The sequence below is a fragment of the Neofelis nebulosa genome, chromosome 5 (assembly GCF_028018385.1).
Source record: "Neofelis nebulosa isolate mNeoNeb1 chromosome 5, mNeoNeb1.pri, whole genome shotgun sequence".
NCBI classification, from domain to species: Eukaryota; Metazoa; Chordata; class Mammalia; order Carnivora; family Felidae; genus Neofelis; species Neofelis nebulosa.
This window is the reverse complement of record NC_080786.1, coordinates 5,472,498-5,498,779: the sequence shown is the minus strand read 5'-3', so window position 1 is coordinate 5,498,779 and position 26,282 is coordinate 5,472,498. Positions and strand designations below refer to the sequence as shown.

Genomic DNA, 26,282 nt, shown 5'->3' with positions numbered 1-26,282 from the left:
CTGTGAGAGATAAATGTTCCATGTTTATAAGCCACCGAATTTTGTTACAGCAGCGTGAAGAGACTAAGACACAAGTCAACAAGGAGATGGTTCTCTACCAAAATTCACACGCACCTGCCCTGAACAAAGTGACTATACAACTAATTCCTGTTAGGTGCAAGTGATTTTCACCAACCACTTGCTAATGCAATGTCTTACCAACATCTAACACCTTTCGAGGTGAACTGCTGGTTTCCTGGCAGTAAATGTACTGCACCAACCTTTTCGTGTGCTGCTGTCACGAGGTCTTGGAGACGGCCTTGGGTTCAGAGCCCCAGCGCCAGGATCTCTGTGCTGGGATCACAGCTCTCTCTGTGGCAAGTCACGGTCAGAGTGGAAGGCCAAGTCCTCAGCAGTCTGAAATCTACGATGCAAACATGTCCTGTTAAGTACTGGTGGAAAAGCTGTCCTTTCTCAGGCATCAAGGGGGGTACACACGTACAGGGGAGGGTCTTCAAGAAAAGGCCCCAGATGGGTCTGAGACCCTGACACTGACCACAGTGAAAGATGAAAGGCTTTGTCCTTCTTGCTGGAACAAGTCATTGAGAAAATGTCACCATCATTCTTGATCAAGGTGAACCGAATGTGCTGTGCCTTTTTCCGAAAGAAGAGGCCGCCTGCCTGCACTGGGGGAAAATGAGCAAGTCCTAGGATTAAGGGATTATCACTCCTCCCCCCACTCCGCGATGAAAATCCAGCTTGTTCACTTTCTCAGGGGTTGGCAAACCACAGCCTGCAAGCCAAATCCAGCCTCCCACCTGCTTTTGTAAATGAAGCTTTACTGGAACACAGCTCTGCTCATTAACTTACGTATTACGTACGATTGTACTTATACGACAGTGACAGAGGGCGGTTGTGGCAGAGACTGGATGGCCTATAAAGCAGAAAATACTTACTATTTGACCCTTTCTAGAAAAGGCGTGCTGACCCCCTACATACTTTCTGATATGCTTATCTCCATAAAGGAGTTAGTAGGAAGTCATATGCAAATGTTACTAAGAGTCCACAATTTCTACCTTAGGACAAGCTATATAAAAAAGGTAAGAAGTCATGTCTGTTGTCAGAAACTCTTTGGTGGCACAAAATTTTGCCCCTTAAGTAAATCCTGATTTTAAAAAAAGCAGGGGTGGTGGTTAAGAAGACCCTCTTCCCTTGCTGGAACAGGTGTCCTCAGAGGAGTCAGCTGTGGGTTATGTAGGAAGACCCCCCCCCCCGTCATCTACCCACCCCCTCCCCAAGCTCCCCACTTTTTATCACAAAATAAGTTACACCAGGAGCGCTAAGGTGCACACTGTCTGTACTGTGGTTCCACCTCGAGGCAGAGGTTAGGGAATACTTGGATACTGAATACTGTATTTGCTAGAACATAGAGTGTATGAAACCCTCTGAACAGTTCCCATCTCTTGCTGTCCAGAAGACGCTCTCTCATTAAGTGTAAAAAAAAAATCAGAGTATGGTCTACTCCAGAGAGAGGAGGCATCTCCAAGTTGGCAGACTCCTGAAACATACACCATGAAGTATTCTTTATTTCCATACTTCTTCTAACTTGGTCATGCTGATTTTGAAAAAAAAAAACAAAAAAACAAAAAAAAACAAAAAAAAAAAACCTTTCCAAATGGTTAGCATTTAGCTATCTTGATAAACAGTTCCTCATGATATTCGTCCGGATAAAACATCATTTCCTAACTATTTTGAAATACAGTTCAACTTAGGAAACAGCACCATAAGCAAATTTTATACAGTAAATAAACTTTATTTATTCTTCCAAGATGACATTGCCAACAGTCACAGATCTGCATACAATACAGTATTGACTATTTACAATTTACAGTAGTATTTTTTTCCTCTGAAAAATATAAGTACAAAAGCTAAGTAAACAATGAGGTACTGCTATTTGGATTTATCATATGTATAGCTTAAAGAACTTTAGCAAATATTCAACAAATCTGGATAAAATATTCAATTAAATGCTCTAATTTATCAGAAAAAAATCCACTACGTTTCACCTCAAAATGTATTGCACAAGTCTTTAAAAAAAAAAAAATCACCCTAAAAATAAATAGGAAGGGCAAGCAGTTCTTTAAAAAGAGGGACAAAAAGAATGGAAGAGAGGAACATTAAATGAGCCCATAAGTCAGGTGGAGTTAATCAAAAAAATCTCTTAAACGACATAAAACTCTTCCCAAGAAAAAAACTGAAGAGAAAAGAAAAAACTATCACCATTTCTCCACTGATATAATCAATCTGAACGGCAGTCTGCAATATTAGCTGTGGGCCAATGTCAGATTTTTCTTGGTCTTTGGCTCCGTAAGGGGCCCTGAATAACAGCTTGCTTCTCCAAGAGGCAGATGCACGCTTGCCCAACATCACCACCCCATTTCCTCAAGACGATGATCGGAGCCATGACTGGAAAAGAAGAAAGGAAAAAGGGTAAAGTTAAAATAGAATTATATTCTACGGTCTAGGGAATGAAGTAGAAATATTCTAAATAGTAAATCCTAAAAAAAATCTTCTAAAAATTAATGTTCTTGGAATGATCTGACCTATATAGTCCGTGGTCCTGGAAAACAGGATGCTTCAGTGAAAACTGGAACTGCCACCTTCCACCAGGTTGTACCTGGAGAAGCCAGGAGGAGGCATGCTGACTTGGGAGAACCTCACAAGGCCCCAGCGGCTCAGACTGAAAGAGGACACACAGCTCTTCCCTCTTCTCTTTGTGCTGATCTTTCTACGTATCACAATTCTCCCGGGATGATATGCATGGCAGCAAAGGATGGGAAATGAACAAACTCAATCTTAAGAGACTAAAAATGCTGAGAGAAACAATGGTGATGAGTGATTCCTAATAAGGTTTCTCTGATTAAAACACTAAAGCCAGTAGCCCGGGTAAGTTAGAATGCCACAAAAATAAATTACCAAATAAGATTAATGGAGATGAACTTTTTATACATATTTAGCAGAAAGAGAAAGTTTTAAAGTCTTCTCCATTTGTAAATGAAAAATATAATGCACTGACACTCGTGATGTACTCCCCATAGTGTGTTATGTATAAAACCTGCTCAATAATCATGTTGGTCCTAGAAGCCTAGAGAAGATGCAAGATCTTCTGTCATATTTAAGTTCCTGTGTCAGTTAGTATTTTGAAACTTGGCTTGTGCTGTTTGTGGAAAAAGAAATTCACGCACAATTCAATAATGCTGCACACAGTGTCAATGTCATGTAAGACAAAAAAAAAAAAAAAGCTGGGAGAACATTTCTAGTTTAAAAGAGACTAGAGAAACTGGGGCGCCTGGGTGGCTCAGTCGGTTGAGCGTCCGACTTCGGCTCAGGTCATGATCTCGCGGTCCGTGAGTTCGAGCCCCGCATCGGGCTCTGTGCTGACAGCTCGGAGCCTGGAGCCTGCTTCGGATTCTGTGTCTCCTCCTCTCTCTGCCCCTCCCATGTTCATCTCTGTCTCTCTGAGACAGAGAGCTCTGAGAGCTCTGTCTCTCTCTGTCTCTCAATAATAAATAAACATTAAGAAAAAAAATTAAAAAAAAAAAAAGAGACTAGAGAAACATGACAATGACATGTGATGTGCAATCTCGGCGTAGATCATGGAATTTAAAAGTTTGTGGAAGACATTATTTGAAAAACTGGAAAAATGTGAATATTTACTATATACCAGGTAACAGTATTATGTTAAATTTCCTGAGAGTGATAAATGTATTGTTGAGTCTGTAGGAAAATGTCCTTTTCTTAAAGATATTTGCTGAAGTATTTAGTTTTCTTTGCAAGTAACTGTCAAATGTGTGCAAACACAAGTGTTTGCAAGCAATGGTCACACCATTACAGACGGGAGGATATATATGCAGAGAGCAAGGGAGAAAATTTTGCAAAAGGTTAGGAATTGGTGAATATCGGTGAAGGGTCTACAGGTATTCACTGCACTAGTTTTACTAATCTTATGTTTGAAATGTTTTAAAATAAAAGTTGACGTAGTCAATTGATCAATCGATAGAAATGCTGGAAGTGTGGTCACTTCCAGTGATAAAGGACGGTACTGAAATGCAAGAATACAATGACAAGCATGATGCAGTGTTTACAACATAAAAAAAAAAAAAAAAGGAAAATGTTAAGGGATTTATGAGACTGAAGATAGTTCTAGACAATCACTAAGGCAGGTTAATTGATACACAGTAAAATTGAAATGAGACTCGAATGTGGGCATAAATGATTTTTAAAGCTAAGAGGTTGAAAAAGAAAAGCTGTCTACTGGCATTTTAACCCTTAATACCATTAGCTGAATACTAGTTGAATTAACAATCACAATTAACAATCGAATGATTTCAATTATAATTAAGCTCTATTAATTGCAATCGAGCTTGCTTGTGATTTGTAAAAATTCCAGCCAAGTCTGAGGCAAAGATGTACAAAGATATACCCTAAATTTTAGGGGGTGCCAAGTCTAGCTAATAGCATGACTACTACACGGAGGCCACGGCAGAGGGGTTTAAAAGGTGAAGACCCGTGACTCTGTGGAAACAATCTAGATGCCTCCAGTTCAGTTAACAATATGTTAATTACTAACAGCCACACTCAATTGACGCAGGCTGCCCAAGGGTCTCCTGGGGACAGAGGTTTTCTTGTTATACTGTACCATCCCCGGAAGTAATAAAATGATACTTCTTTTAAATCAACTTTACTAGCCTTTACGATTTCAGGCTATAGCCTTGATAAGTGGACCTTATGATGTTTTGAAATCTGGTTTCGTGAAGTATATCACTTCACTTCTATCTAGAAAATGATTTTTCATTTCTCTCTCACAATTTTTATTGATTTCCAAGACTATGCTTGGGAAATAAAAACAAAAAAGATTATAAAATATATAATTTCTTTGAGTTGATAAAATTTCCAAGAGCAATTTTAAAACTTTCAATTACTATTTAAAGAAGTAAAACTTCCTAAAATTGTATAACTCTTCCGGTGGTGGTGATTAGTAATCTATTTATTAATCTATAAAGCAAAATTAACAGAAAACACTTATATTAACACATAGCATAATCATGTATTCATTAAACAAAAGAGCACAAGAATTCCAGGAAAATGGTTAGTATCATGCAACACGTTTGATTTTTGCACAAAAGACACAAGACATTATTCTTCACTCACCACATGCTAACTAAGCACAGACTGATGGTTTACTCAGAAGATACCACTGCGAGGTGAAGAATACTACAAGCCAGGAAGAAAAAAAGCTTATTGGGTTAGTTTTAAGACTTAATATAACATAGAGATTATATGTGTATATGAACTTCAAAGGACTAAACAGAATGTACTTAAAATTTTCTCAAATCTCCCCCAAGTCAAGGGAGGCTAGGCAAAGTATAAGGAACCTATAATAAGTCCCACCCATCCTAAGAAAATACAGTAATTTGTAGCGGAGATTTCATCTGCGACTTTAATTTAAAAATGTAAGCAACATAGTTAAAGATGCTTTCACACTTTAAGTAAATATTTATATAACATTAACTGGGTATGATTATTTGCCTTATAAAAATATTTTTCATAATTCCATTAAAGTACACATGAAATTTGATTTATATAATATCTATCAATTTACCATCAAAAATTGGGGGGAAATGGTGACGAATGTGAATACAGTAGGTCTATATGTTGAATTATCATTCCTAATATATGTCAGTTTTATCACTGAGTAATTTGCTTGTAATTCAACAGTATATCATCAGGAATGGTTTCAGCAAGGATAACCCAAATGGAAATTTCCATTCAAAGGGACCCAATCTCAAACATAGTTTTTACTGTAGCAACCTTCTTAAATTAATTCTTTGTCCTATCTAAAATGGTCATAATCTAAGATTATTGATTAGCTTTCTGGTTTGTTAAAAGAGCATCAGTAAAAACAAAAAGGGGATTATTGATAAAATGAGTCTATTCTTAGCGTGACGAACCTCAGAAGCATCATTTCATTTACCTTATTTAAGGGTACAGTTACTAAGAAGCAACGAAATCAAAAGACAAACTAGAAAACAATATTTGCGGGGCGCCTGGGTGGCGCAGTCGGTTAAGCGTCCGACTTCAGCCAGGTCACGATCTCGCGGTCCGTGAGTTCGAGCCCCGCGTCAGGCTCTGGGCTGATGGCTCGGAGCCTGGAGCCTGTTTCCGATTCTGTGTCTCCCTCTCTCTCTGCCCCTCCCCCGTTCATGCTCTGTCTCTCTCTGTCCCAAAAATAAATAAAAAACGTTGAAAAAAAAAATTAAAAAAAAAAAAAAAAAGAAAACAATATTTGCGACACAGCACACAACACAATAAGGTCAATACCCTCTTGAAAAACTTGCAGAAGTATGCAAAATACGTATATATGCATGCTCCCTGTGTCTGTGCTTGTACGTCCTGAACAACTGCAAACAACCTAAGTGTCCATGAATAGGAAACTGGTGAACTACATTGTAGGACACCCGTGTAATCATACAATCGGCCACTGAAAAGAATAAAGGACATCAATTTGTAATGAGGTTGAGATAAAATAAAAGTACGTTAGGTGAAAAAAGCAAGCTGTTGCATTCTGCCATTTTTGTAAAATAATTAAGTGATTAAAAACATGACTATAAGAATATATATTTATAAAGCTTAGAAACCCTGGGGATATTCACCAACTATTGACAAAGATGATTGTGGCATGGTGGGAAGTGTTGGGAGGCTGAGAACACGAAGGTCTCCCTCTCTGTGTAACATGACTCCGAATCATTTGCAGTGTTTTCTTTTGCAATGACCACATATTACGTAATTCTAACAGAATCGAGAGTCTAACCACTTCTGAGACAACAAATGTGTACTTCGTCTGTACAGTTTTTTTGTTTTGTTTTCCCTTCACAGCAGCTCTATTTGCACCTGTTTCCTGGTCCACCTTCCAGGTATGCACTGAGCCCACGCAAAGGTGAGCCTCTCCTGGATGGAAAAGTTCTCCGTCTAACAGTGCCGAAAAGTCTGGATGAATCTGTTAACTCAGAAGAGATTTTTAGAATTCCAACCAAGGGGAGAAAAGTGCGAAACATGAAGTACAGACGGGTCAAGGGCAAGGACGGATCGAGAACTGGACACAACCCAAAGGATCAATGTGAAAGAAAAGTAAAAAACAAAGGCGACAGAAAATCAATTTTTAAAAATGACTAGAATGGATGGGGTGAAAATAAGCCAAAACTTCTCCATCAGAAGAGAAAAATTTTCTTTCAACGAGGTCATCAGGAAAATAGCTGTCTAGGTGAAATAACGTCGCTTTGCTAGCACTCTGAAAAGGAAAATGCATTTCTAGAAACATTTTTCAGAAGACATGTCTATATAACAAAAGAACCTCTCAATTTCAAGAGATGATTTAGCACCTGATTGAAACAAACTTTCTTAATAAAATAACCCTAAATAATAACACTCTCCTTTAATAAAAAAAAATCTGATGGCGTACTTTTAGGGCAGTTTTCTTCAGCACAAAATAGACGAGCCCAAGACTTTTGTATTCACTCTTGCTCCTACCCTGTTACTCAAATATCCAGTCTGCTCTGCCCGTCCAAACTGCCTAAACCATCACAAAATGAGGCACAATAAGCTAAGAGCTGAGAGAAGGTAAAAGGCTGTTTTCACAAAGATGAAAGTGTGTGTATTTGGTACGTGCGTTTTCTTTTGAACTTCTGACTACCGTATAGAAGGCAATTTTTTCCCAGTTGAAACAAATCCAAAACTTTAAAATCTACAAATAATTGAGAACTTTAGAAGGAAAGAAGCCTTAGGAATAGAACAATCCACCGTGCTCATTTTACGAGCAAGGGCCAGAAACATGGAAAGGGCCTGCTCCAAGCCTCCCAGGGTTGGGCTGGTGAGATCCACACTCACCACAGCAGTGCCACTCGCTCTGATGGGGACAATTTCTGAGATGACGTCATTCCTGTGAAATGACCTGCCTGTCCTACTGACGTCTTTAATGACTGATCTCACACACAGTAATATTAACTCACCAACCTAAGTCTCCTTTTCTAGGAAAGACTAATTCTACACCCACATGTTGCTCTCTGGTGGCTAAGGGATCGTCACCACCACCCCTGCCACCATCTCAAAAACCCAGGGCAGGCACTATAGTCTGGCCTTCCAATAATGCTAACAAGATGATGTTCGTTTTGTGAAGGACCTGAGGCTCTGGGACTTGTCAATGAAGGACGTAGGATAGTCCTTCTCTACACATCACAGCCTTCGGACAGACCAGAATTTAATTATGCTCTACAATTTAATCTTACTTGACAGATAACGACTTCTCATCTACGAAATGTAATCTTGAAATTAGGTTAAACTCTGAAACCACTTATTAAGTAATAACTGTTGTGATCTAGAATGGGGTGTTTCGAATACAGACTGTAAAACTCACTGAGGGGAGGGGAAGTAAAATAAAAAGGGGATACACTGAGAAAGATCTTACCAGCAGTCACAGAAATGTTTGGCCGATGCCAAAAAGCTAATGCGTAATCACCAGAGTCATGAAGCCAGTTTTTAGACGGTCTCCCCCTACAATACCCAGTAAATACTGCAAGCACTGATGTGGCTGCACGCTGTCAGCTCTCAGCGCAGCTCACACTCTCTCTCCAGCATCCCAAATATTAACGGATGGGGAGGGCAGCTCTGAAACGTGTTCGGGGTTGTTTTGGTTTACTTTTCCCAGCCTTTCAGCCTTCACAGCTAAAAATAACAAAGCACTCAAGGTTGCTGGTTTTAAATACGAGGGAAAACATAGCTCCACGTTTATAACAAATTACAGAAGAGATCCATTTGGAACATGCGTTTAAAGCTAACACGACTAAGTAGTTTTTAAATGTTCGCTTAATAAACTGCTAAAAAGCCTGGTTTTCTACACATTTATATATCTTCCTATTGGAAAGATAGTTTCTATATTTACATTGAAAAAATATATAAATATCTTTCTATTGGATATCTTATCTTTCTATTAGAAGAAGATATGTCACTCTTTTTTGCAGTGTTATTTCCTAGTCAGCTACGGACACTGGACAGGAGTAAGAAACAGGTTGTAATTCCAAGAGACCTGTTCAAAGATAATGATTCTTATTGCTCATTTTATGAATGACACCGGTCTTAAAGGCAAATGTGTCTCTTGGTTCAACCTTCTCAATCAACAACAATCTTAATCTTCCATCAAATATAAAAACACAATCATGAATCACTATCAAGTACCAAGAATCTCAAACCAACAAAGAGTGACTCAAATTGATTTACAGGCCATCAGTGGGCCTCACTTCATGCTCATTATAAGTTATTTCCTATTTCCTAAGCATCTACTTTTATTATCTGAATTACATGACTTAGACATATCTTTCATTCATGCATGATAAATGGGTACTACCTCTTCCCCCGAAAATTAAAGGCTCCACAAGGTCAGCAACCATTATCTTCCACGTCTTCAATGCTCCTATACCGGCCACAACAAGCAGGAGAGTATGTGTGTGCTGACTGCACTCATTCATTAAGCAAAAGATAATGATGGATAAGACTCTGCTTAAAGTAGCAGTGGAAAGAGTGGTACTTTCTTCCTGGGCAAATCAGCCTCTGAGACAAGGGAGGATTATTTCAGGAAGGAATAAACAGTCACCATTTCATTCCTATCCAGAATGAATACCACTTTATTCAGGAATAAAGAATGTAATGGTTTTCAAAGATTTCTTTTTAGTGAAACTAAAAAAAAAAAAAAAAAAAAAAAAAAAAAAAAAAAATTCCATCTCCTTTAAAAGGTTTTTTTTTTTTTTTAACAGGGTTCACTATTTACATGTATCAACTCAATTAATTTCCTTCAAGGCGAACCAGTCTAAGACCGCATGTGTGTATGGGGTGAAGGGGGATGTTTCCCACCATATCTGCCGTGGCCATGACTTAGGATGAATCTAAACTGTAAAGCAAATCCGGATAAAATGTAGCCCAACAATGAGAGTTTGCCATACCCCAACATCAAGATGATAAAGAGGCCATGGGAGAATGAACAAAGGCGCATTAGATCATTTAAAAATATTTTCTTAAACAGGCCATAATGACAGAATCATGTTGACAGGTTCCAATTGCACTGGAGAGTTTTATTTACACAAAGGCAAATTCAATGAGGAGAAAAACTACTCTAAGCAACTGCATTTTAGAACTGTTTGCTATAATTTAAAACAACATTCTATTGGTGAAGGGCATACATTATTATAGTGACATACTTCTTCTAAAAAATATGTATAACCAGAGGGGCTCAGCTGGCTCAGCTGATTAAGCATCCAACTCTTGTTTTGGCTCAGGTCATGATCTCAGGTTCATGAGATCGAGCCCCATCTATACTGCACTGACATTATAGAGCCTGCTTGAGATTCTCTCTCTCTCTCTCTCTCTCTCTCTCTCTGCCCCTCCCCTACCTCTCAAAATAAATAAATAAACATCAAAAAAAATGTATAACCAGAAATAACTACAGAGGTATAACAATGTTTTTCAGGCCACTAGATACCAGGGAGGAATACTTTCCAAAAAACACTTAATGTTAGCCAAAATAATTGTAACTGTCTCAGAAAATATACAATAGGTATATGACAAAATATGCAATAAAGTACTAGGACAAAGGTCAGGGATGCGGGGATGACCCTGGAGAAAGCAATGCATCAGAAGAGAGAAGCCATACCTGGCTGGCTCAGTCAGTAGGGATGCAATTTTTTTAAATTTTAAGCAGACTCCACGCCCAATGTAGGGCTTGAATTTATGACCCTGAGATTAAGAGTTGCACGCTCTACTCACTGAGCCAACCAGGAGGAGCCCTGGGATGCAACTCCAGGTATCTGGCCTGGAGAAGAAAAGCCTTCCATTCAGGCCATTGACAGATTTTTTGGTTGAGTTGCATAGGTGAAAACCAGAAGAAATTGGTGACCACTGCAAGGAAGGAAGATTGGGGCTCAAGATAAGCAAGAACTTTTGTTAAGAGACGTAGTCTGTTGAATTAAGATAGGATGCTTTAGGAGGTAATGACTTAGTCCTTACTGGAGATGGTCAGACACAGGCTAACCCATCACTAAGGAGAAGACCTTTGCTTGCTTCAGTGAGGAGAGAGAAGAGAACAGCGGTGCTGAAATCTTAAAACAGGTAGAGAAATGGGGGAGGACGTGGAGGGTGATGCAGGCTACCAGCAAGACAAGAAAAGGAAGGAGAAAGAGAAAGCGGAGGCAAGACCCGAGACTTCCCAACAAATTTCACACTGTGCTTAGAATGGATCTTTTCTTACTGCATTACTGGCCCAGAGCAAAAAGAAGTCAGGCAAGGGGATTTTGCATAATTTATGAAGTGTGTATTTATTTCATTTCGATCACATCTGACTTCACACAAAGGTTCTACTAATTCCGTTACTACATCTCCCTTGCTGGGTATCTCAAAAGCTCAAAAATGCTTACATTCTTTCAGTCAGAATTACTGTATTTGAAAACCACTACGGAGGATAAGGAAATAGAATACAGAACATCTAACATCATGATGTAATCTGATTAAAAATTATTACTGGATATACCAGGACAAATGTCTTTTCTGTCCTTTCCATAAACAGCCCGGGTTCTGGAAATCCCAGATAGCACGTGTAGGTGTCAACCTCATAAAAGCTATTGAAAAAGACTGTTCTTTCCTTGAAGACACCAATTCCTATTTGCCCTCGGTGAAACTTTCTTAATGTAGATTCGCTCTCAGTTTTTACGCTACAGTACAATAAAAATGAAACATTTAAAATGTCTTTTACCACCTCAGAGTCTTTGTAAATGAAACAGAGCATGCGATAAAGTCAGAGATTGCGATAAAGTCGTCTTCTATCCGTAGCCCACTTTTAAAGCTTACCATTAGCCGAGCATCTTCTCTTTCCAAAATTTTCTGAGTCTGATCATCAGGGAACTTCAGGACAGTGGTTATAACCTTCGCCATGGTCTACAAGAAAAACAAGAGATGATCACAGACAGTTGAGCAGATGACGTTTCACCCATCCTGACACGTTCTGCTGGTGGGATTCTTTAGTGCTCTCAATGGAAGCCACGACCAAAGAAGTATGATGTGAAGATATTAGGCAAGGAAATAACAGCCAACACTAGAATTTCAATTTAAAAGGACTCTCCACAATGCCTGGGTTGGTATTATTTCAAGAAGATGCGATTACAATAGCACGAAGCTATATAAAGTTCTAATGCTCTTGGCCCTTTATCGTATTAAAATGGAACTTTATTACTCATTCATTTTAGAAGGCTTTTCACTTATAGAAATCTATCTAGAAAGTAATGTATTGCCAAGCTCTAAATCATCAGAAGTTCAGCTTTAACTAAATCACATCATATATCTCATACACATGGGCTACTGCATGAACATGAACATGCTTAGTAGGTATTTTTTACAACATGCAGCACATCAGCCTAATAGAAATACAAATTACATTTTAAATAAACACGAGATGTTTTGTTGGGTAGAAAACATGATGAATCAAAACATTACACATGGTGGCTTGCAAAACAAGATCATAAATTGTGCAGATCTAAATGCATATACCGTAAGTCAGACTGTCACCCATAAGCTCGTGGAAAATTCTCCTCAAAGGTTGAAATTCCCTATTTTGTATCAAGATGAGATGTTTTGAGGGAGACAGAGAGGAAAGAAGATACCTTATGAAATAAGATACACTCACGAAATAAGTAGGATAACAAGTTCAGTGCTTACATACAAATTCAGGGGCTAGTGCTCTCCCCCAAGGATGCCCACAGAGGACGGCAGGGGCACCTAGGGAACTCACTGTAACGTTCTTTGTTCACGGTTACACACACTGTGTGTGTGCGTGTGTGTGTGCAGGGGGCGGGGCTGGGGACCAGAGAAGGTCACTGAGGAAAAGATGACATAATAATCAAAAATTTTACATTTCTCAGGGTGCCTGGGTGGCTCAGTCGGTTAAGCTTCCGACTTCGGCTCAGGTCATGATCTCATGGCTCGTGAGTTCAAGCCCCACATCGGGCTCTGTGCTGACAGCTCAGAGCCTGGAGCCTGCTTCCGATTCTGTGTCTCCCTCTCTCTGCCCCTCCCCCATTCACGTTCTGTCTCTCTCTGTCTCTTGAAAATAAACATTAAAAAAATTTTTTTTAATTTTACATTACTCACATCATTAGAAAAAAAGGTAGAATTATCACCAGGAAGGAAAGAAACTAACATTTTTAAAATTCCTATTATGTGCTAAGCCTAGGCCAGGCACTTTACATACTTCTAATATTAGTTTCAACTAACAGATCAACTAATACTATTCTTTAATCACAAACCCCATACGTGGCAAGGTTTCAGCACCCTTCCCTCCTTTTACCTTTGCCTCTGCCATTCTGAGAATCAAAAAAAAAAAAAAAAAAAAAACCATTTAAACTCTTGGAGAATTCCAAAGGCATTTTACAAAAACCCTCATCCTTTAAAGTGTATTGCCTAGACAGAGTCTTCACGTTAAAGCGAAATCGAGAAACTAAGCATATATGTGGCCTTAAATGGCAAGAGAAAATAAGAAGTGGTCAAGTTTGTCCGTATTCTTTTTATTAACACTCTGAAGCAATTTTAAATGGTTTTGGTATACTGTCTACGAAGACTGTTTTTAGGAAGCAACAAACACCTAGAATTTAGGGACTCATGATTATAGGAACATTTCTTTAATGTCAATAGCTTGTGAGGTTCAAAGCACCCAAGAGTCCGTTTATATTCACCATGAACCACACACGCACATGCAAGTATGTCTGTCAAAAGACCCCAGAACTGTCGCTAGGTGTTTCGTCACGTTTCTAAACGTTAATGAGGAACCCACCTCTAAATTCACCAGTGATCCTGAATCTGCAGCAGATTACCCAGCAAAGACTTAAAGCTCTTCCCTGGCTTACCAAAACGCACTTACATGAAGAAACCCAGGCGCTCTCTGCCTGTCAGACTGTCTACTCTACGTACAGTATCCTCGGGCCCTGGGAAGTAAGGAAAAGTTCAAATGAGCCACCTGGTGGAGAGGCCGTGTCTCCTGCCAGGTCTTCTTTAAGGAGGGGCTTTCCTAAAAGGTTACAATGAGAAACACTTTCTACCGAGAAGGAGAACAGACTGAGTTTTAGTGTCCGTAACAGCACGGGAGGACCCCAACCCGAGAGAAGGAAAGTGAAGAAGACAGAGGAAGCTTCGTGCCGTAACAATGTGTGTCCTGCATGTGGTCTTCTTACAAAGTCATCTGCCTCATCAAGTAAGGAACACCGTGTGCAGAAGCAGAGGAAGGAACACAGGGGGGATGACACACATATCCCGCTGGACGAGGGTCACAGCACAAAGGCCACGACACACACTGGCTCATTCTAAGGCCACAACCCGGTTTCCATTTCAAACTCTTTGTTACTGTGTAGAAATTAAGGAAACCGGTGAAAGATGTGTCTAAAACCAGCTCTGATCTTGTCAACCTCAGCTCATGGGCTAGCCACCCCCCGATGCCTACAGGCAACACTCGGAAGTCATCCCGGGCCCTCCACACTCTGTGCAGCCCTGGAAGGAGTCACTTCCAGCACACAGATCCAGTGTTTCAGTCGGACCAGACGACTTGTCATTCCAAAACCCGATGTCCCGCCTTGGACCTTCTGTCTAGACTTTCCCTCCCGTCTGAGCGCCTCTATTAAAGTCAAACCACACCTGCATACACCTCATCCCGCTTTAAAGCCCAGCAGATACACCTGCTTCTCCATGATGCCCCCCCCCCCTTGACCTTCTCACAAGAAAACAGGAGAACTCTGTGCCTCTCTTAACAGCCCCGGCTACGTTCTGCATCACGTCAAGCTTAACTACGAACAGCTCCACTTTGCTACTATAGAGTAAACTCCTTAGAATTAGGGACAGTGTCACATTTCATCTTCGTATCCATCGGGGTGATAAACAGAAGGCCACATGGAGCAAGCGCTCAATAAACACGCAGTAAATTAAGCAGAGCGTCTGCTACCGATGTTCTAGATTGGCCTGTACACTGTGATGGCACGGTGACAGCCTGACCATTTGTAGTAACCAGGTGCACTGAGTGTTGAAGACAAAAGGCCAGGGAGAGCCCTCGGCAGCATGGCTTCCCAGTCAGGTGTCAGACGGGGCGTGGGGACATCCCTTCCAGCTGTCTCCTCAGGCACAGCCTCAAACTAACCGCACGGCCCTGACGGCGCAAGCTGGCGCCCGGCACATCTCACGTTTGCGCCGGGTCTTTCTTCAGGAGGACTCAAGCTCTGTAGGGCTCCTACCCCGCACAGTTCACAACCTCCAGAAGGCACGGTCTGAGGCACGTAAATATTTTATTTAGCGACACTGGGATCACAGCTTTACATTCACAAATGAACCAATACGGCTAAACTGCTGAGAGGCTTTTTTTTTTTTTTTTTTTTTTTAAAGATATATCCTTCTCCTTTCCCTACAATAACAAGGTAACATTAAATTATTTACCCCACCTCAAATACGGGCTGCTATCCAATACAAGTCTTAATAAGAGGAAGCTATATGTCATTAGCTTTATTTATTTTTTTATTATTTTTCCATTAGCTTTACTTTTAAAAAGATAAGGAGAAAATTAGTTTTAGCTGTTCTCTGAATTAAAAAAAAAAGCCCTTTAAGAAAAAAAACACTGAATCACTGTGAGTTAATATATCCCTCTGAATTACATGTTCAGGATCACACTAGATATTACTTTAATTTGAAACTATTTGATATAATGAAATGAGATTTCTACAGATATTATGGATTAAAACGACTTCCACTTCTATAACTCCTGGTGTTTAGCAGAATCTATAGTCTATAAATTCATAATATTCTTTTAAGAGATTTCTTATGTCCTTACTTCTTAGGCTTTTAACACACCTGCCAAATTAATCCCTGAACTGGCTTAGCACTCCTTGACTTAGTAACCCCCCAAGGGACCCCTAAGTTAAAAACACTGATTGCTCTTAAAAATGGAAAACTCATGATCCCATCCTCGGCCAAGGTATATGGACAAGGTAAAAGTTTATGAAGGTAAAAAGTTGAAGCAATGTCGGAAAAGAAATTGCTTTAAATAAAAATTTGTTTGAGGAAAGGTTCATGAATTTCCCCTAAATACATGGTTCAATTCAATTCAAGATATATTTACCAAAAGTCCAATATAAGGCTCTTTTAAAAACACTGCAGGGAATACAAACAAGAAAAAGACAAGACTATACACTCAAGAACCTTACAATAATTTAATATTCCAGAAAACAAATTTAGCCAAGCATTATTACCTATATGATGTGGTAATTTTAATGACTGATATTCCATATGTTTTGAAATGATTTTCTCACTGTAACTAAAGTAAAATATTTAGAAATACCCCTAAGTAGTCATTCTTAATTATGACCATTTCCAATACTTCCACATTATCCTGAAGTTTCCATGAAAATGAAATCAAATTTTGACTTGACTCTAAAATTTCAAGTCAAAAGTAAAAATACCCATGTTTTACAAAATATTAAGTCAGTGAAATTTCTATTTTTAGTATTTAGCATCATCCAACAGTATTTTTTAAATTAATATTTTATAACTGAAACAAATATAAGCAAGATCTACAAACCATTTGTGTAAACAACGAACTATAACACAATTAATTACCTATCACCTTTTAGCATGTGTGGTCTGCTAACAGTAAAATATGGCATCAATACGTGTATTAAAGTATTAGAAGTGGGCACATTTCCTTTTAAATTAAGCCACACGCCAAGTCACCAGAAATTATTTATACCTTAGTCTCACGACCCATCATATACTCAAAAAGCACTTTTCGCAAATACTCAAACTCGGTAGGTTCTCCAAAGAGCGAGACATCAGTATGATACAAATTGCCACCTGTCAAATAAAAAATAAAAAAAAAAAAAATCAAATCTTAAAGAAAATCCAGATCAACTACTTATTACTTAGACACCAGACAAAGCAAGGCATAACTCTTATATTAATTATATTGTACTGTGTAGTATTGTACACATATACATAAAGTATTTCAATGGTATTTTTCCCTTGGGAAAGAAAATTAGAATTATTATAGCAATTTTATTTCTCAAATCTTTTCCTCCTCTTCCTCCTCCTCCTCCTTTTGGCATGGCAATTTTAAAAGACTATACTTAGGAAATACAAAGATTCCTTAAAACTGGTATATCTCTCCTCAATATTCTGTGGTTGACTGCAGATATTCCACAATGAGTGAAATTAACAATAATTTTAATTTTATTAAGAATTTATTATATCAGTATAGCATTCTAGTTTTTCTAGTATTCCAAACCTAAAAGTACTTAGGTTTAAATCAAATTTTCAAAACTGTTTTGAAACACAGGATAGATAAAATAACTCGAAAACACATGAAATATTAATGCCATTATAGTGGTTTTCAAATATTTTGATTCGACATCTTAAAGCCTGTCATAAGAAGTTACAGTTCATCTGTTAATCAAGCCCCATTTCAGCCTAAAAGTAAACAATAATTACAGTTCAGGTATATGAAATCACACTGAATATTACTACGTGTATATTTATGCCTTGATAACTCCGAAGTTTTTAAAAAACTGAATCAATAACAGATCACACTGTGCTGTAGGATAATATAATAAAGCTTCCACTATGAGAGCTATGAACAATAAGTGAGCCTCTAAATGCCAAAGCTGAAAGCAGCCTTTTATTGTAACTTTATATTCCTTTTGGCTGAGAATTTAAGTCACCATTTGCTCAGTGAAAAGAAACAAACAAATGAAAGCTGAAGTACTATTCACACGTATGAGATTGGCAAAGTCCCGAGAGTCGGACAATTCCAAGCACTGGTGAGTATGCAGAACAACGGGGATGCCTGTGCATGTGCGGAGTGAGCTGATACGAGCACTCTAAACAACTTCACATGACTCTGCAGAACTTCCTGAAGTGGAAGGATGAGCATGTTCTGTAACGCAGTCATTTAATTCCTACCAGTACATCCTAGAGAAACGCTTCATATGTACACCAGAAGTCAATGTTCACAGTTACACTGTTTATAAGAGCAAAATTAAGACAGTTCAAAGGTCCACCAATAGGAGAATAAGTAAAGTATGGTATAAAGATACAACATATTGTGAAAATCAGCATTCAAAATGGTTAAACTATAGCTTCACACACATTAAAATGAACAACTCAGGAAACTGATGTTGGCAAGGATGCAGAGAAAGGGGAAAACGTTTGCACCGTTGGTGGGCATGCAAACTGGTGCAGCCGCTCTGGAAAACAGCATGGAGGGTCCTCAAAAAACTAAAACTAGAACTACCCTACGACCCAGCAATAGCACTGCTAGGTATTTACCCAAAGGATACAAAAATGCTGATGCGAAGGGGCACACGCACCCCAATGTTTATAGCGGCACTACTGACAACAGCCAAAGTATGGAAAGAGCCCAATGTCCATCCACTGATGAATGGATCAAGATGTGGTATACGTATACAATGGAATACTGCTTGGCAGTGAAAAATAGTGAAATCTTGTCATTTACAACAAAGTGTATGGAACTAGAGTATATTATGCTAAGTTAAGTAAGTCAGAGAGAGACAAGTATCATAGGATTTCACTCATATGTGGAATTTAAAAAACAAAACAGGGGGCGCCTGGGTGGCGCAGTCGGTTAAGCGTCCGACTTCAGCCAGGTCACGATCTCGCGGTCCGTGAGTTCGAGCCCCGCGTCAGGCTCTGGGCTGATGGCTCGGAGCCTGGAGCCTGTTTCCGATTCTGTGTCTCCCTCTCTCTCTGCCCCTCCCCCATTCATGCTCTGTCTCTCTCTGTCCCAAAAATAAATAAAAAACGTTGAAAAAAAAAATTTTAAAAACAAAACAGATGAACATAGGAGAAAGGAAGGAAAAAAATTAGGTAAAAAGACAGAGGAAGGAAAAACATAAGAGACTCTTAAATACAGAGAACAAACTGAAGGCTGCTGGAGGGGCGGTGGGTGGGGGAATGGGCTAAATGGGGGATGGGTATTAAGGAGGACCCTTGTCGGGATGAGCACTGGGTGCTGTATGTAAGTGACGAATCACTAAACTCTACTCCTGAAATCAATACTACACTGTGTTAACTAATGTGAATTTAAATTAAAAAAAAAAAAAAAAAGGTTGAACTATAGCTTCACACCTATTAGAATGAAATCCAAAATCATAATGCTGGGTGAAATAAAGGCAAGAACATGCAGAATACATATAATCTGATATCATTTCTATACAGCCCAAACATTAAAGTCACTTGTTTTAGGGAACAGTACGCATACACGTTAACAGTGGTTACCCTCGGGAGAGAACAGAGAGATACGAGACTGAAGAGCAGTACGAGGAGCACTGACGATGTTCTAGATGGTGAATTCACAGGTGTTAACCGTCTTCATACTTGATATTTACACCCTGTGTGTTTGTACGTTTGGAATATTTCACTTTTAAAAAGCGTACACTTTTAAAGACCCAATTCACTCAAACCACACTCAGCAAATACAGAGCGCCCAGAACTAAATAATGACAATGTACTATTTCCTCTTCAAAAGCCATCTCTCTGTATATCACCCTTAAGTGTTTCATTCCTCTAGATTGACGCAAAGTGTAAGAGTTTACAGTGTACACTTTTCAGAAAAATAATTGATTTTATTATTATAAACATGTAGATCACTTACATATAGCCATTTTCCTGGACAAGTAATTAATACTGTTTTCCAAGGCATGTACCCTTTCCTGTCTTCTCCCTAACAGTGGCATATAAAAGAAATTTCTTCCTCTTTTTATAATTCTTACTTTGGGTTTTAAGCAATGAGAGTGGAAATCAGTTATCATTCAAATAAAGATGCTTGCCAAATTGTCTACCCATTGCTTCTTGTGAGTCTTTCCAAATAACTTTGTGGGAATATTGCTCAGCATTTTTAATACAATCCTTTACCTGGGCCCAATTCCAAAATGTACAACTGGAAAATCCATTTAACTACACTTAACACAACCTTAATCAACTAAGCGTATGACAGATAATTTTAGTTAAAAGCAGACATGCTCAGATATCCTTCAAAAATGCACAAGAATGTCTCCTGAAAATGCATTTACTTAACTGGAAAATAAAAACGAGAAACAAATTTTACATTTACAATCACACCTAAGAATAAATGTAAGAAGAGAGGTACAAGAGGTAGTCAGAGCAATAAACATTATTGACTGAAATTACAGAAGGCCTAAGTAAATGTTGAAAGATCATGATTATGGGTTGGAGACTCAATCCCATATAGGTGCCAATTCTCCTCAATTTTTCTATAAATTCAATGCAATCCTAGTCAAAACCTTCCCAGGTTTGGGTGTGTGTTATGAATGCAATTTTACAATCTGATTCTGAAACTTAAATTGACAAAGAGTTAAGAATAGCTAAGACATTCTTGAAAAACAAAGTAGGAGGGCTTCCCCAACTAAACAGCAAGATATATTATAAAGTCATCATAATTGAGTGAGGCGTTACAGCAGGCAAAGACAAATTCACGTAGGAGCTATACCCCAGATAGATAACAGGGCACATTTCCGCTTACAGAAGAATGCCAGTTAATATCTGCACAAGAAATGGTAGGATCTGAATGATCACCGTTACACAACGACTGGTGAAACAACCGATGTTGGCCAACGGTCACCACTGGGTGCTAACGTCTAAGGCGAAAGGTGAGGAATCAGACTGACGGCACCCGGAACCGTGTGAAAGATACTGCAAAGATAGCGTGTGTCTTTCGCTGGGAGGCAACAGGCAGTACGGCTCCCTTGAGGAGGCACCACTGCCAATAACACAGTCTCCATCTGATCAAGCCCCTCGTTCTAACTACCAGGGGCTGGAACACCAAGAGTTCAGAACGTGTGAAACTTGAGCACAAGTAATTTGGTCTCTTGAATAAATAAAGGGGAAAAGAAGAGAGAAAGAGAGAGGGAGACAGAGAGAGACAAGGAAGGCAGACTTTTAAAAGAGATTTAAGCAGGGCGCCTGGGTGGCGCAGTCGGTTAAGCGTCCGACTTCAGCCAGGTCACGATCTCGCGGTCCGTGAGTTCGAGCCCCGCGTCAGGCTCTGGGCTGATGGCTCGGAGCCTGGAGCCTGTTTCCGATTCTGTGTCTCCCTCTCTCTGTGCCCCTCCCCCGTTCATGCTCTGTCTCTCTCTGTCCCAAAAATAAAATAAAAAACGTTGAAAAAAAAAAAAAAAAGAGATTTAAGCAATTTCTCAATCAAATGCAAGGTACGGATACTACTTGGCTACTGATTCAAATAAACCAACTGTTTATCACCATCACCACAAGAAAACATTTGTGAAGCTACAGGTAAGTTTCACTGTGACTAGTTATTTGAACATACTAAGGAATCGCTGTGAAAGTTTTTGGTGTGATACTAGCACTATGCTTATTGGTTTCATTTTATCTTATTTTTTAATGTGTATTTATTTTTGAGAGAGAGAGAACGAGAGAGAGCATGAGCAGGGGAGGGGCAGAGAGAGAGGGAGACACAGAATCCGAAGCAGGCTCCAGGCTCTGAGCTGTCAGCACAGAGCCCGACGCGGGGCTCGAACTCACAAACCGTGATATCATGACCTGAGCCAAAGTCGGACGCTTATCCGACTGAGCCACCCAGGTGCCCCTAGTACTACAGTTATTGTTAAGGAATCCTTTGTATAGATGTATACTGAAATTATTTATATCAAATAAGATATGATATTTAGGACTGACTTTAAAATAATCCAATAGAGCAAGGTTAGGAAAGGTTGGGGGTACAGATGAATCAAGATTAGATATGTCTTGGGGCACCTGGGTGGCTTGGTCGGTTAAGCGCCCGACTTTGGCTTAGGTCATGATCTCACAGTCCGTGGGTTCGAGCCCCGCGTCGGGCTCTGTGCTGACAGCTCAGAGCCTGGAGCCTGTTTCGGATTCTGTGTCTCCCTCTCTCTCTGCCCCTCCCCTGTTCATGCTCTGTCTCTCTCTGTCTCAAAAATAAATAAATGTTAAAAAAAAAAAAAAAAAAGATTAGATATGTCTTAATAATTGTTGAGGGTGACGTGTACATGTGTGTTCATTATATACCACACTTATTACTTTTCTATACGTCTAAAAAATAAAAAAATTAAGACAATAAAGACACCAGCTAGTAAATATCTCTACAATACATATATATACACACACACATACATATATGTATACATGTATATGTAGTATACAAAACAAGGATTAATATTCAGAATTGTTTTAAAACTGCAAATCAAAGGAAAAGGAGAGATAACCTAATTTTAGAAAACAAAAAAGGAATGGCTAGGACTTCACAGAAGAAGAAATACACACAGCTAAAATGAATGAATAAAAAAATGAACAATCATATAAGATGTTCAACATGATTACTAGTAAGAGAGACGTAATTAAAATCACAAGTCATAGCTTAGCATTAAGGGCCATAGCCAAGCATTAAGGGCCTTTAATAAAGTTAGCACCGCTGAATTAATTTAGCACCAGCACTAAGGGGCTGGAGTGACAAGACCTCACACACACTGCTGGTGGGAATGAAAGCTAGTACAAAAAACATAGAAAACAATCTCCTATATTATCTTCAAATTGCATGTAGTTTGCCAATCTAGGATAGGATGTGCGTGAAAGCATTCACACCCTATGACTCAGCAAGCCCGGTCGTAGTTGTACAGAGAAAGTCTCTCACGTGAGTACGAGGAAGACGTGTACAAGAACGTACAAAACTGATAAATCGAATTGAGCGAACAAGAGCCACACACAACACAGACGTATCTCAAAACGTGTATTATGCAAAAGAAACAAATACAACCTTACAGTATGATTCTGTTACATAAAGTTTCAAAACAAGCAAAATCTAAACAAAATATTGTTTAGAAATATATACACAGGTGGTACACAACGAAGAAGAACAATGGTTAACATAGAGTCGGGAAAAAGTCAGGGTGAGGGGAGGAATAAAGATATTATTGCAGAGGCTTACATAAAGGTTTCTGAAGAACCGGTCAGTAATCTTTTATTTCTTCCTGTATGATGGGTGCTTATTCTGTTGTTACTCTTTAAATTTTTTTTTTTAACCTTTGTTTATTTTTGAGACAGAGAGAGACAGGGCATGAATGGGGGAGGGTCAGAGAGAGGGAGATACAGAATCTGAAACAGGCTCCAGGCTGTCAGCACAGAGCCCGACGCGGGGCTCGAACTCACGGACCGCGAGATCATGACCTGAGCCGAAGTCGGACGCTTAACCGACTGAGCCACCCAGGCGCCCCACTGTTGTTACTCTTTAGAAAGACCCAGCATGGTCACCTGGGGGGCTCAGTCAGTCAAGCGTCTGACTTCAGCTCAAGTCACCATCTCACGGTCTGTCGGTTCGAGCCCACAGCGTCAGGCTCTATGCCGACCGCTCGGAGCCTGGAGCCTGCTTCAGATTCTGTGTCTCCCTCGCTCTCTGCCCCTCCCCTGCTCGTTTTCTCTCTCTCTCTCTCTCTCTCTCTCTCTCTCTCTCTCTCTCTCTCTCTCTCTCTCTCTCTCTCTCAAAAATAAACATTAAAAAAAACCAAAAAGGCAGCATGGTGAGGAGATTAATGTGCTTATTGAACCAGACTGATTGGGTTGGTGAGGGGATTAAACGAGCTGAGATACGAAACAGCGCCTCACACTTAGCGTCACTCAGGTGTTCCCCGCCTTTCGAAAATTCACATCACGCCGCTTCTCTTTCACAAAAGGCCTGCATCAGTACGTGCCTCTGCTAACCGCAAGAAATCTAAAGACGCTTTTTGCTTTTACGAAGAAAGGTGAAGTGGAAATCGTGCTCGGCATCCATCTGGCAGTAGGCCATCAGAGACGCGGCACAGACCGCTGCAGCCAGAGCGGCCCCACCTCACCCCTTCCCCAGCAACCACACTCAGTATCCGGCCGCCTGTGAGCTTTGCACGGTGCCTGTGAGCATCGGTGTTTTATCTCGATTGATTTTGGGCGTCTGTTAGCAAGACATGTCTAAGGTAGCAGACAGGCCTAAGAGAGGAGATTTTCGGGTCTGGGGATGCTAAAAATTTTTCCACATATATTAATGGTAATTGCTTCTTTGTTTTACACCACTTCAGCTAATGAAAGGTATGACAGGAACGCTCTGCTCTCGGAGGAGGGAAGGGACGCGTACAGGTGTTAGTTATTAAATAAACCGGACATGTGTGTTCATTTCACAATTTAAAACTGAGAACAAAAGAAAATGATAAACATCTGAAGGTGAAACTAACAAAAAGAATCAGCAGGATTCTCTATGCACTGCTGAGCACGGATGCAGCAGTTACGCTGACGATCGCATCTGGTGACTTAGACACGGCAAACGATCCTTGTAGCAGGAGTCCTCTCTGCAATGAGCCACGGGCCACTTCCAAGGCGGTTTTCTCTTGTTTTTGAAGCGCGTTTTGGAAAGAATCCAAAGCGAGGCCTTGCTTAATTTAATTAAAAATTGTATAATATCTTGTTATTTCATTGCATTAAGCAAGAGCTTTCAAAAACACAAAGGAAAGGTTTACATTTAGGCCCTAGTGCTTCCCCGAAGAAGCAGAAAGCTTTACAAAACATTTAGCAAAATAAAACTATTCTTAATGAAGTGAGGTGTAAAACTGAGAATGGAAAATTGTAATGAGATTATTCAAGGACCATGATTACCTCACGATCATGAGTTTACACAGTTGTATATAACCCTGTAAACACTCAAGTTCATTTTTAAAACCCTTTGTAAGCAGTGTATTTATTTCAATCAAGAGAATATCATCCTTGGGGCGCCTGGGTGGCGCAGTCGGTTAAGCGTCCGACTTCAGCCAGGTCACGATCTTGCGGTCCGTGAGTTCGAGCCCCGCGTCGGGCTCTGGGCTGATGGCTCGGAGCCTGGAGCCTGTTTCCGATTCTGTGTCTCCCTCTCTCTCTGCCCCTCCCCCGTTCATGCTCTGTCTCTCTCTGTCCCAAAAATAAAAAATAAAAAACGTTAAAAAAAAAAAAAAATTTAAAAAAAAAAGAGAATATCATCCTTTCCTACCTTGAATATAAGAATTTTTATGAAATTATTTTCTCCCTAAATCCAAGCTTAAAGTAGATAATTTTGGCATTATTATAATAGTAAAAAATGGGAAGCATCTAAAAGATATAACTGTGTCTGTATGAGTATATACAGTAGATCATACAAATGTTTGCATACATACAGAAGAGTCTGGAAAAATACACATAAATTGCCACTAGGTCGGTTCCATCCGGATAGTGTGGAACAAGTGCAGTCCCACTTACACACTGCAGCAGTTTGATTTTTTTTTACAACGGATACGCATTATTTTGTTTTAGATTACTAGCATGCTTTCCTTAAAACTAGCTGTTATCGGTGAATTACAAAGGTAAAATACATTCATGGTAAAGAACAGACGCGCAAAGACAAAAACAAAAATCATCCCTAAGTGCACCAATAGGAGATAAGCATGGATCACATAAGAGACCGTTCATACCTTTGTACGGTGTCCCCACAGTTGTGGCATATACATTCTTCTCGTACTTCTTCAAACGGTCTTCTAAATTGTGAATCTAAAAGTAACAAATACTCAAATTGTATCATAAGATTCACACAGAAACCATATGTGAAAAAAAGGGCTTCTGTAGGCACTAGGTTCTTTCATACTTAAGACACAACACAGGCAAATACGATTAATGCAAATGGTTTCTTAGATATGGCACCAAAAGCCGTATCTACAACAAACAAAAGAGAAACAGATCTACAACATATCTACAACATACCACATAGAGAAACAGATCTACAACAACAAAAGGGAAAATATACAAAATGACCTTTATCGAAAGTAAAACTTTTGTGCCTCAAAGGATATTATCAAGAAACTCAAAAGAGAACCCACAAAATGGAGAAAACACTTGCAAATCACATACCCGATGAGGGACTTGTATCTAGCATACAAGCGTGAAGCGTACAACTAAACACGAAACCAAGTAACCCAACTAAACAATGAGCAAAGGACTTGAACAGACATTGTTCCAAATAAGACATGCAAATGGCCAACAAGCAGATAATAAGATGCTCAACATCATCAGTCATTAGGAAAATGCAAACGAAAACCGTAATGAGAAACCACCTCATACCAACTACCATGGCTATATCCAAAAAACTT

At 39.5% G+C, this 26,282-nt stretch overlaps 1 protein-coding gene and 1 long non-coding RNA gene across 9 annotated transcripts in view; both read right to left on the bottom strand.

Moving 5' to 3' along the window:
- Positions 1–1,768: 1,768 nt before the first annotated feature.
- Positions 1,769–26,282, bottom strand: part of GOLGA4 (golgin A4) — a 129,483-nt gene continuing 104,969 nt past the window's right edge. For 6 of the 8 annotated variants that reach the window (XM_058729385.1, XM_058729389.1, XM_058729390.1 and 3 more), the window contains 5 exons: positions 25,611–25,686; positions 16,850–16,953; positions 11,926–12,012; positions 5,191–5,253; positions 1,769–2,445 (listed from right to left, as the gene is read on the bottom strand). In XM_058729385.1, coding sequence (XP_058585368.1) covers positions 5,224–5,253; positions 11,926–12,012; positions 16,850–16,953; positions 25,611–25,686 — 297 coding nt within the window. In that variant the 3' untranslated portion in view covers positions 1,769–2,445; positions 5,191–5,223. The remainder of the gene's footprint in view (positions 2,446–5,190; positions 5,254–11,925; positions 12,013–16,849; positions 16,954–25,610; positions 25,687–26,282) is intronic. The other 2 variants (XM_058729386.1, XM_058729391.1) reach the window with 1 other exon arrangement.
- On the bottom strand, positions 22,879–23,580 carry LOC131511583 (uncharacterized). Its single transcript, XR_009261606.1, has 2 exons — positions 23,384–23,580; positions 22,879–23,158 (listed from the first exon to the last, which is right to left on the bottom strand). It is a non-coding gene; the product is annotated as an uncharacterized LOC131511583 (long non-coding RNA).